Source organism: Hemicordylus capensis, chromosome 6 (genome assembly GCF_027244095.1).
Source record: "Hemicordylus capensis ecotype Gifberg chromosome 6, rHemCap1.1.pri, whole genome shotgun sequence".
Classification (NCBI taxonomy): Eukaryota; Metazoa; Chordata; class Lepidosauria; order Squamata; family Cordylidae; genus Hemicordylus; species Hemicordylus capensis.
In genome coordinates, this window is record NC_069662.1 from 109,519,251 (window position 1) to 109,531,800 (window position 12,550).

Genomic DNA, 12,550 nt, shown 5'->3' on the forward strand with positions numbered 1-12,550 from the left:
GTGGGCAAGCTTTCAATTTGTCACTCCAAATTGCATAGGAACATAGGAAGCTGCCTTATACTGAGTCAGAACATTGGTCTATCTAGCTCAGTGTTGTCTTCACAGACTGGCAGCGGCTTCTCCAAGGTTGCAGGCAGGAATCTCTCTCAGCCCTATCTTGGAGATACCAGGGAGGGAACTTGGAACCTTCTGCTCGTCCCAGAGCAGCTCCATCTCCTAAGGGGAATATCTTACAGTGTTCACACTTCTAGTCTCCCTTTCATATGTAACCAGGGCAGACCCTGCTTAGCTAAGGGGACCAGTCATGCTTGCTACCACAAGACCATCACGCTGCAGATGTTTGCCAAACCGCGGCCTGCCAAACTCCAGCTGCAGGAGAAGGGAGCTCTTCCCTGCTGCTCGGCCTCCAAGGCAGAGCCCAACAAGCTACACAGCCAGACTGTGGGCAAAGTGTCACCATGTCAGTGGGACGGCCATGATTGGCCACGATCTGGAAGGGGGTGTGCTAAGTGCGATAGTGCCTTTTTAGAGCATTCCTCCTGCTCTTGGCATGGAAAGGGCATTTAAACCCATATAAATGCCCTGCTCTGCCATGGCAGCAATGGCACCGCCCCCCCCCCCCAGCCCCACACCCCAATAGTCACAACCAACCAACATGAATTCTTGGCGGGGGGGGGTTGGGGTCCAGGGGGATTTGATATACTGCTTTAATTAAGGGAGGGGAGGGGAACACTGATACTTCCTAAGAGGCGATATGTAGATGAGGGATGGCAAAGGATACTGGGGTGTATGTCCCACCATAACTTGAGAAGATGTTATAAGGGGAAACCCCGGCAAAGAAATCCATGCAGACCAAACTGAAACCTGCTATCTGGCAGCTTGCTGCTGAGTGGGCTCACCCTCTCATGAAAGGGCCAGTCTAACGGGGAAGGCTGTGTCCATGGAAAGGCTTTGCCCAACCCACAGGCTGCGAGCTCATGACTTGAGCCAGCACACCCACTCCCCCACTGGGCACCCCAACTCTCAATGGTAAAATCTAGAAAAGATTCTCTGCAACCTCCTCCCACATCCCTCCAAAGCCATGCATACACCCAGAGGACATCTAGACACTCCATGTGCCATGGCCAGGACACGTGTGTGTAGGGGAGAGGGAAGACACTGGGATGGACCTTTAAACCCATTCAGAATCCAAAGTCCTGGTCTGGCATCACACTGTATGCAGCTCTGTGGGCATGGGGAATTGTACAAGAGGGTAGGTCCTGTTCTCCAGCCACTCCAGGACAGCAGGATGGCCATTCTGGGGTGCTGGCAAAGGCGCACATGTCAACATGGGTGGATGGGCAGGCAAAGGGGCACGTTTCTTTGGCAGCTTGGATGCAGTCCCCAAGATGAGAAAATCAGTCACCAGGGTACCTCTCCTCATGGTTTCCCTCTACACAGCAGCATGGCTCTATTTAGAGCCCCCATGGCCTGACACACTCTCATGAGGGAGGTGTCCATGGGAGGAGGGGATGTTTTGCCAGGGGATTCTCTCCCCTCCCCTTTGATGGTCCTTCTTATGAGTTGTGTGGGGGTCTCCCCATGGCCTTTTGCTCTCATGATTGAGGAGTGCTCCCGGGGTTGGCGGTATATTTTGAGAAGGATTTTGGTTTACCACTACCGACCCTAGTTACCAGCCTTGATCATGAGTAAGCTTGGGGAGCAAGAACCCCCCAAAGGGGTAGGGGTTGGGTACCCCTTCCTCAACCTTTCTGTGAAAAGAATAGAACTTGGCTACTCAGGTATCCCTACTGGGGGCTGCCTTTTGAACACTTCCTATAGCACCTCCTCCCCTGCCATTAGTGTGGATGGGGGAGAAATCAGGTTCTGGGACAGATTGACCTTTAAACCCATTCAAAGTTCCTGGGTCCGGTCTGGCATGGTGCTGTATGCAGATTTCCTGGCATGGGGATTCTCAGGAGAGGGAAACCCCAGTTTCTAGCAGCCCCGGGGCAGTGGGCTCGCACTTCAGAGTCACGGGCAAGGGGGCACATCTCCAGATGGGAAGGGCACAGGGTTTGACAGCAGTTTTGTGGAAGTCGCTGAAACCTGGACAGCACACAAACAAGTACCCATCCTTGCAGTTTTCCTGCATGGGACGTCCTGGCTCGGTTATCGAGTCCCCAAGAGAAAAGCACTCTTATGAAAGCATGGTCCATGGGATAATGGGGTACTGCAACTTACATCACAAGTACCACCTTGTGCACCTAGAATACCACCTAGTGAATTTTAAATTAGACTTCTCATGACTGAGCCTAGGGAATGCAAATCCCCAAGGGGAAGGAGCTGGGCCCCCCTTCCCCAATCTATATGTGAACAAAACAGAACTTTGCTGCTCTCGGGTTCTCTGCTTGTGTCTGCCTTTTATACGCGACCCTGTGTCCTCCTCCCCTCTCCAGGCATTTGCTTCTCTCCCAGCGCTGTGATGGTGTGCCCTGTTCATGTTGCCACTTGGAGTGTTTGTGCTTGTGAACATACATCACTATTGCTCCCTTCTCGGGAAGCAAAACACTTAGTACCTGTCCTATCATCCCAGACCATTTCCCTACTATTTGCAAGGTGGCGGGGAGCAAGGGACAGAGTGGGAAGAGGGAATGCCCCTGAGCAACAGGGCAGTTTGACAGGCTGACAAGTCGGGCAAGGCTGGCTCTCCAAGAGGCTGCCAGTGAGAAGTGCCAAAGGCTTGGAGCAGCCACATCCTCAGGAGGGCCTGCGCCACTGTATCTATGATTGTGGTTTGGAAATCAGCACGAATCCGCCATTATGCCTGCATCTGGAGTCAAACGTAACGCTTTGGCAGCAAAACTTCAGACGTAAACTTAGAGATCTGGAATTTGCCGAGGCAAACAGGATGCTGCTTTTGGTCTGTAACTGCGGTTTCACATGTTCTGGTGTACTGGGGTCCCAACCTCGGCCACGTTGAAGTCCAGTTTGGCGTTACGTCTGAATGTGGCCACACACACGGCTTCCTAGACTTAGGGGAAATTCTTGTTGCATCATGCCAATGAATCCAGAAATTAAAACTACACTTGCCCCTGGCTTTTCAGTTCTCACACAGACCTTCTGGATCACAAACCAACTTGAACATAGTGCATTTGTGGAAAAAAATTGTTTATTTGGGTGTTAATAGTTAGTTCCACTTTCACTAGGTGTGAAGCAGCTTCACTGCAGCAGGAGAAAAAAATCAATAAAAACCACAGGAATGACTGATTTCTTTGAAACAGAAGAGTTTTGCCATCTTGTCTGTCATCTGTGTCCAATTTCAAAGCCTTATGCCCAGCCATTCCAGGAGATAAGAACATAAGAACATCCCTGCTGGATCAGGCTCAAGGCCCATCTAGTCCAGCATCCTGTTTCACACAGTGGCCCACCAGATGCCGCTGGAAGCCACAGGCAGGAGTTGAGGGCATGCCCTCTCTCCTGCCATTGCTCCCCTGCAACTGGTACTCAGAGGCACACCCTTGAGGCTGGAGGTGGCCCACAGCCCTCTGACTAGTAGCCATTGATAGACCTCTCCTCCATGAAGTCATCCAAACCCCTCTTAAAGCCATCCAGGTTGTTGGCTGTCACCACATCCTGTGGCAGAGAGTTCCACAAGTGGATCACGCATTGTGTGAAAAAGTACTTCCGTTTGGTGGTCCTAGACCTCCTGGCAATCAATTTCATGGAGTGACCCCTGGTTCTAGTGTTGCGTGAGAGGGAAAAGAATCTCTCTCTCTCCACTTTCTCCACGCCATGCATGATTTTATAGACCTCTATCATGTCTCCCTGCAGTCATCTTTTTTCTAAACTAAAAAGCCCCAGGTGTTGTAGTCTTGCCTCGTAAGAAAGGTGCTCTAGGCCCTGATCATCTTGGTTGCCCTCTTCTGTACCTTTCCAGTTCAACAATGTCCTTTTTAAGATGTGGTGACCAGAATTGTACGCAGTACTCCAAGTGTGGTCGCACCATAGTTTTGTATAAGGGCATTATAATGTTAGCTGTTTTATTTTCAATCCCCTTCCTAATGATCCCTAGCATGGAATTTGCCTTTTTCACAGCTGCCGCACATTGAATAGACACTTTCAACGAGCTGTCAGCCACAACCCCAAGATCCCTTTCCTGGTCCGTCACTGACAGCTCAGATCACATCAGCATATACTTGAAGTTGGGGTTTTTCGTTCCAATGTGCATCACTTTACACTTGCTAACATTGAACCGCATTTGCCATTTTGTCGCCCACTGCCATTTTGTCGCCCACTCCAAAAGAGATCCTTTTGGAGCTGCTCACAATCCATTTGGGATTTCACTACCCGGAAGAGTTTGGTATCATCTGCAAATTTGGCCACATCGCTGCTTACCCCTGCTTCTAGAACATTTATGAATAAATTAAAAAGCACCGGTCCCAGTACAGATCCCTGGGGGACCCCACTTCTTACTTCCCTCCATTGTGAAAACTCTCCATTTATACCTACCCTCTGTTTTCTGTCTTTCAACCAGTTAGCAATCCACACATGTACTTGTCCCTTTATTCCATGACAGCTAAGTTTCCTCAGGAGTCTTTGATGAGGAACTTTGTCAAAAGCTTTTTGGAAGTCCAGGTAGACTATGTCAACTGGATCACCTTTATCCACATACTTGTTGACACTCTCAAAGAATGCCAAAAGGTTGGTGAAGCAAGATTTACCTTTGCGGAAGCCATGCTGGCTCACTCCCAGCAGGGCCTGTTCTTCTAGGTGCTTTACAATTTTATCCTTGAGGATGCTTTCCATCAATTTGCCTGGAACGGACGTTAGGCTAACCGGCCTGTAATTTCCCGGATCGCCCCTGGATCCCTTTTTGAAAATCGGTGTTACATTTGCTACTCTCCAGTCCTCTGGTACAGAGCCCGATTTCAGGGATTAGTTAAATATTTTAGCAAGGAGGTCAGCAATTTCACATTTGAGTTCCTTGAGGATTCTTGGATGGATGCCATCCGGCCCTGGTGATTTGTTAGCTTTCAGTTTTTCTAGACAGTTTAGAACATCATCCCTTGTCACTTCTATCGGACTCACTTCTATCGGACTCATCCCTTGTCACTTCTATCGGAGATCTAAAGGTGGGGGCAGAAAAATGGAGTCTTTTATCCTTTTCCATGAAGGCAATGGCAGTTTTCTCCACATGGGGGTGGAAGGATGCTTCAGGGGGAGGGCTTCCATTCCAGAAGATTTTATAATTTCTGCCATGTGAAAAGCCACATATAGAACATTTTTGAAGTTTTTAATTTTTTAAAAAATCATTTTAAAAAACCAATTTGGTTTGGAAACAAATTTAAAGCTCAAGTTCCATTGCTATGGGATTTTTTAAAATGTAAGTTGAAATGACATCATGTTACATGTATGTATGTATTGTATGCACACATATAATTTTCCTCCTTTTAACTTTTTATTCCCCATGATTGTTCCTGCATAGCACTTTGTGTAGCACTTTGTAGGGTCCTGGAATCAATGAACAGTACTGGAGGCTGACCATTCTGCCTCCAACTAAAAAAGGTGGTTGGAGCTTGAGTACAGCAATAAAATAAGCTCCAGCTCTTCTCTCCAGTAGGGGTGTGCAAAACTGGTCCAGTTCCAATCTGGACCAGATTTGAACTGACCCGGTCTGGGCTCAACCGAACTGGGTCCAGTCCAGTTTGGCCATTGAGCTGGCTCACAGGCCGGCTCAGGGGATATACTTGTAAAGAGGAATCCAGCTAGGAATCTCTTTACAAGTAAAAGGGGATTCCTTAGACTAAGAAGGAGTGGGCAGTGAAAGGGGAATATTTACCTTTAGTTTCCAGATTGTGGGGATGGTGGAGGTGGCTGTGACATCAGTGGTGATGGTGGAGGCTCCTCCAAGCCCCCAGCCTCCCAAATGACAGGCTGGGCCAAGAAACATTTCAGTACCCAAGAAAATTGCCAAAGTTTTTCAGAAGGCATCATTTCCCATGCTTTTCCAATGGGAGAGTTTCCCCACATTTTGCAGGAAATGAATGCATTTTCCTGGAAGTTTTGATTTTTCTGGTAGTGTGGGTGAGAACTGGAACCCACCAATGAAAATGGGATGTTTCTAGCTTTCATGGTTAGGTCTGGGAGTTTCGTGTTCATGAGTGAGCACTGTTACCTCAACAGAGATATACTGCTGCTTCATAGTAACTGAGTCGTGACTCTAGAGGTGCAACTGCCTCCATTTCCCTGGCCCTCATGGACAACCATGTCCCATCATGTGCTGTGGAGAGAGATGTGGTGTGGGTGTTATTTGAGCCAGGCCAACTACAACAGCAGATCACTATGCAAGACAGTAAGAAGTCCAAAGTTTGAACAAAAATTACTGGCACTGGCAAATGGTTAAAAATCATGCTGAATAATACTTTTCTGTCCAAGATACTTGCCCAGATCCCTGCTTCATAACTGATTTTATCACTTAATAATTTGTATATTTCTGTTTTCTTCCTCCACTGCAGTTCCCTCTTTAAGCTGAAGTGTTGCTCGACTAAACATTTCAAATCCAAACCTTACAGGAACATATATTGAGTTGGGTCCATCTAGCTCGTTATTGTCTATGCTGACTGGCAGTGGCTCTCCATTGTTTTAGGCAGGAATTTTTCCCAGCCCTACCTGGAGATTCCAGGGATTGAACCTGGGGCCTTCTATATGCAAAGCTGATGCTCTACCACTGAGTACGACCCCATCAACAGCATCTTGAGGTTTTGTACAAAATTCTCATGCAGGAAAAAAATATGGCTACAGGTAGGGGAGGGCAGAGGAAGGAAAATCCCAGCCTTTATTTTCTGTTACAGCCACTCCATAATTGCTCATAAATATAGCAGCTGTGCTCCAAAGAAGCTTTGGAGCACAGCTGCCATGTTCCTCAGCAGTTTCCCCTTCTTACCTAAGGCAGTGTCCAGAATACCTAACCTAGTTTAAAGCGATTCTCCCCTTGTTGTTTTGCATGCATTCCAGTTTTTCTCCCTTACATAAACCAACAGTTTTCAACTCAATTTCATAAATAATGCTCTTTAAAATATATATATATATTTTAGTTTAACATTTTTAAAAGATATGTAATAGATGTAATAGAAGCAAGGTACTAAAACCTCTATATTCTACTATGTGAACTCCCTTTTGGTTTGTGTGCTTATGATATACTATTCAATTCTGAGCATAGAATATTTTTCTGATATTTTACTCAGAATCCCCCAAGTCAAGATTTTTTGGACTCTCTCTTTTTAAAAAAATGAATGGGCTGCAGAAATGTCATGGAAGTATTGTGGATTTCTTTTAAATTTAGGTATTTTATTTTTTGAGTTATATTTTTCTTAACAGCATGAAAATTTAAACTGGACCCTGGACAATTACTGAAAATAATGACTATGAAACCCTGGAAAATCAAGGGTTTGATGCACTAAAACAAATAAAAAAGCCAAGACTCTTGGTAAACCCAACACATAGATATTCTTTTAAATCAGGATCTTGGCAAGACAAAGTGAAAATTTTTTAATGAACACAGGGCATACCTAGCAGTGTTCACTCATGTTCTGTAACCAAGGGCTGCTGGGGCCTTGCCATTTGCTGCCTCTGCACATCTCATTTGTTGCTGCTGAGACCACTGCAGGCTGGGCACCTGCCTGGCCTCCGTGGGCCCACTACACACGGCTATAGCCAGCGGCAAAGCCATGTGCACATGTGACTCTAGATTACTAAATACTGCAGAGGCACTTTGTATGCAGCACTTCTGCACCATTGGTGAGGATGGCAGCTGTGATGGGACGTATATAGGAGCTGGTGAGTGAGTGTGTGGGGGTTACCCTAGCAACCAGGCATGGAAAGTTCAGAGGGGGAGGGATTTAAAATAAAAGCTGTTGAGACAGAGAGAGAAGGTGGAGAGTTGGATTTAGTTGCGTGTGGGGAGGAGGTGTTTTGAGCTGAGGTTGAGAGATTGGTTGTTGTGTTTGTTTGGGGGGGGGGGTTTGTGTACAACTTGAAGGGTGAATGTGAGGAGGCTGGAGAACCAGCAGTGTACTGGGCAGCTCCTTGTAACAGACAAGAAGGTGTGGAAGAATTCACTAAGTTTACAAACCTAGTTTTAAGTACCTCTGTCCCAGTTAACTCACCTCCCTATAAGTTACATTTTATCCAGATGAAAAGAAACACTCAGAATGCTGAACAGCAGATGTACCCAGTAACTTGGAAGAGAAGCCTGTGTGCCCTGCTTTGCAGAGATCTTTATTTGAATCAGTAAATAATTAACGTATTCTTGTTTTCATTTCATACCTCAAGTTTTGTTTCATTTTATATCCTGAACATATATGCCTATCCTGAGCTCCCGAGGCTAAGGCGTTGAGAGCAGGGTAACAAGAATTTATATGGTTGTAGTGAGGGAAAATAAGAACTGAATGAATTCCTAGAAATTGGAGACTAAACTGTCATAGAACAATAAAAACAAATCACCCCCCTGGAATTGAGAGGGGGTGGTAGTCAGGGAGGGACCCTGACACCAGCCAATCAAAACAGGCTAAATTTCTCCTCTGAAGAAAATACCTAATAGTACAGTACTAACAAATAACATCTCCTAATCAAGCACAGGAATGCAGCTTAGCTTCTTAAATACATAGCTCCATAAAGTTTTTCACTACCAACGTATGTTTTAATATTTAGAAATGGTGCCTGAAGTGCAATTGTCAAAGTGTGATTTCTCAATATAAAATTGACTACAGCAATTATCTGGAGATATGTGGCTACCTTCTGATACTGGCTCTCACTCAGAAAGATTCCCTGAGGGCTTTAATGCAAGTCAGTTGTGGGGGAGGGTGTGTGGAATGGAAAGCAACACTGAAAATATTATTCATTATGGTATTTACTAGCCTGAATTTATATATAATACTAAGTGAAGATGGTTGGCATAAAAGTAAGGATGTGCCAAAACACGATTCAGGCATCCGAATTGCAGACACATCCTTTAAAAAATGAGGGCTTACATAGTCCCTTTGAAGTGGAGGAGAGTAGGTTCATATTTGCTCCTCCTTCAATGGCCGCCATTGCTGTAATCCTGGCGCTCCCCCAGCTATGCCCATGCGCCAGTGGGGCGTCTTCCAGCTGCCCCTACATAACGCCGGTACGTACATGGCTTGCGTGTATGTGGTGGCCATTTGCATGGTCAGCATGGTTTTGCGTGGTCAGCATGGTGGACCAACAATTTGGTTAATGCTGACCAGCACTGCATGGTCATCACGACCATGTGGCAGCCATTTGTGTGGTCAGCATGGTTACTGACCATGCAAATGGCCACTGCAAATGCACGGAAGCCATGTGCATGCTGGCGTCATGTAGGGGCAGCTCAGAGATGCAGTTACACTGGCTGCCAATATGTTTCCGGGTAAAATACAAAGTGCTGGTTATTACCTTTAAACGTTATCTTAAAGAGCGCCTTCTACTACATGATCCCCACTTCACATGAAGGTCATCTGAGGAGGTCCGACTCCAGTTACCACCAGTTCGTCCGGTGGCGACTCAGAGGCAGGCCTTCTCTGCAGCTGCTCCTGGGCTGCGGAAATCCGCAATTTGAATTCTTTGCTGGCTTTCAGGAGAGCCCTTAAAACCTGTCTGTTTGGCTTGGCCTTCTAGGGATTTAAAATAGTTGTAATTCGTTTTAATATTATAACCTGGTTTTCAGGTTAACCTGGTTTTTAATTGTGATTGTTTAATTGCTGTTTTATGATGTTTTAATTGTTGTTTTATACCATTTTATAATTTTTGTTTTAATTGTTAACTGATTTTAATGGTTTTGTTTTAATTGTAAACCACCCTGAGCCATTTTGGAAGGGCAATATAAAAATCAAATCAAATCAATAAATAAATTGGGGGAAGCATTGGGATTAAAGCATTGGCGGCCATCAGAGAAGCAGGTATGGAACTGCTCTCCTCCGCTTTAAAGGGCTATGTAAGCTCTCTTTTAAAGGAATGCGCCCATGATTTGGATGCACAAAAAGCATTTCAGCACACCCATACGTAAAAGTCACAGATTAAGAAAAAATGGCAACATACAGAAGTAGCAAAGGTCACCTAATTCTGATATGTACCTCATTATTTTCCTGTGGATATTTATTTCTCTTGTCATATAGCCTATTATTTTAATAACATATCAAGTATGATCATCTTACATTCTAAAGCAAATTATATCCACAAATTCTTTACAATAATAATAATAACTAAAATAATGCACAAACGGGTCCCAGCAGAGATAAGATATGAGTATCCTATTGCTTTGTAGTCCTTTTGTAAACTGCACTACTTATTTCCCAAATCATAAATGACTGAGTGAAATATATTATTTTACTTGTAGTAATAGAATTCTTTGGGGGGGGGGGAATAGCAATTTGATACAGATATTTCACACCTATTACAGAATGATTTTTTAAAATGCTGATCCAGATTCACATTCAACTATTTGAAAACTCAGTAATCCCTAAATATTAAATATCGTTGATGGAAGAAAGAAAGAAAGAAAGAAAGAAAGAAAGAAAGAAAGAAAGAAAGAAAGAAAGAAAGAATTTCACTCTTCAAATGAAGATGATTGCACACCACCAGAATTTAGATTGCACACTGTGTTTTCATGATTAGTGTAAGAATATAGAGTTTGTTGTACCTAGCAAGGCCTGTGGCCTTGTTCAAACATGACTGTGGACCCCTGGTTTGGCCCCTCCTTTTCTCTACCTCTCCTTGAGAGATTCTTCTGTTCCTAGTTTGAATCGTTGCCCATATAAACTGGGCAAACTATGGTTTGCTTTCAAACTAGAACTGCAAAACTAGTTGAAACAATGATTTCCGAATGATTTCCCATTATGGTTTGGAAGCAAACTATTATTTGCACAAACCATAGTTTGATTTTAATGTCCAGAAAGGGAGTCAACTGGAGTGTGTGAGGGAAAGAGGGACGGAGCGTGAATGAGTGCTGATAGTCAAATCATGATTTGTTTGTGACATCCGAACCAGGCCTGCATTAAAACTGTAGTTGCTGGGTTAATAACTGATGGTGTATTGTAGTTCTACAAACTTTCACATACAAGTATTTGTGTGTGAAAGAGCAGAACTGCTTGTTCATGGTATGCCCTGAAACCAATATATTGGGTCTTTTGCCACCTATGAAGTGAAAATTATGTAACAGCTTTTCATAAAGCATAATTTTATGTTCTCAACATTCTGTTAAAGTCTATGATTCCTTAACTCTGGTTGATGGAATTGAGGAGAGCTGATCTTGTGGTAGCAAGCATGACTTGTCCCCTTAGCTAAGCAGGGTCCACCCTGGTTGCATATGAATGGGAGACATGATGTGTGAGCACTGTAAAATATTCCCCTTAGGAGATGGAGCTGCTCTGGGACGAGCAGAAGGTTCCAAGTTCCCTCCCTGGCTTCTCCAAGATAGGGCTGAGAGAGATTCCTGCCTGCAACCTTGGAGAAGCCGCTGCCAGTCTGTGAAGACAACACTGAGCTAGATAGGCCAATGGTCTGACTCAGTATATGGCAGCTTCCTAATGTTCCTAATCTGCATTCTTGACATCAGCAGTGTGTCACTATATCAAAATGTTTGCATTAAATAATATTTTATTGTATAATTTTAGAAGCAGACTTGTGGATTTATAAGGATTTTGCATAAAAAAATTTCACACCAGCTTTTAGAAGTAATAAAATCCACATATTGTGCACCAAAAGGCAGTACTAAAATCACTCCAGAGAACATTCAAAACAATTATTAATTTTACTTTCTTCTCTTACCTTAGGTGGTTTAAAGGGATAGTCTGCAGAGAAGGTAATATCAAGGAAAAAAACTCCTCCCTCATACACAGAACCTGGAGGCCCCAGTATAGTTGATCTCCATTCATAAATGTTATCTCCTTTGGGTCCAGCACTGTAATGAAATATGACATACTTAGTAACTGCAACAAAGCAACTGCATAGCACATCAGTTATAATTCTAGTAGAAATAGTATTGATACATCAGAGCTGAAAATGATAAATCATTCTTGAATCCTTTTCCAATTCATTATATATATATATATGAGATAATTTGCTTTTCCTGAACTCAAACTAGTTTCTGAATACACAACTGTTAAGACATTCTGTCTTAATTTATTTTGCCATTCACCTTATCAGTAGGTGGCATTGCAATAACATTATTTTGCAAAATGTGCTACCATAAAACCTTGGCACCATGACAAACAACATTCATTCTAGACATACAAGTCTCTCCAGTGACAGACTAATACAGAAAGCTGCTATAGTCCACACTTATTATAACAAAAAAAGTCAAGGGCTAATCAAAGAAAAAATGTTCTTATATGCTGTCAGCTAAAATACAAAAAATATTTGTTATATACATCACAAAAACAAAGGTGGATAATCAAAATCTGTATGATTGTGTGGTGAGCACCCTGGAATTGGGACCAGCAGCAGCTCTGCAGACCCAAAAGGTAAAGCTCAGGCCTGTGTTTGAGGTGGCTGGGTTGCAAGAAACTGAAGT

General features: G+C 44.0%; 1 protein-coding gene across 3 annotated transcripts in view; it reads right to left on the reverse strand.

Annotated features, from left to right (window-relative positions):
- UBE2E2 (ubiquitin conjugating enzyme E2 E2) overlaps window positions 1-12,550 on the reverse strand; it is a 249,877-nt gene that overhangs the window by 13,355 nt on the left and 223,972 nt on the right. For all 3 annotated transcript variants that reach the window (XM_053261724.1, XM_053261723.1, XM_053261725.1), the window contains one exon: window positions 11,806-11,938. In XM_053261724.1, the coding sequence (XP_053117699.1) occupies window positions 11,806-11,938 (133 nt within the window). The remainder of the gene's footprint in view (window positions 1-11,805; window positions 11,939-12,550) is intronic.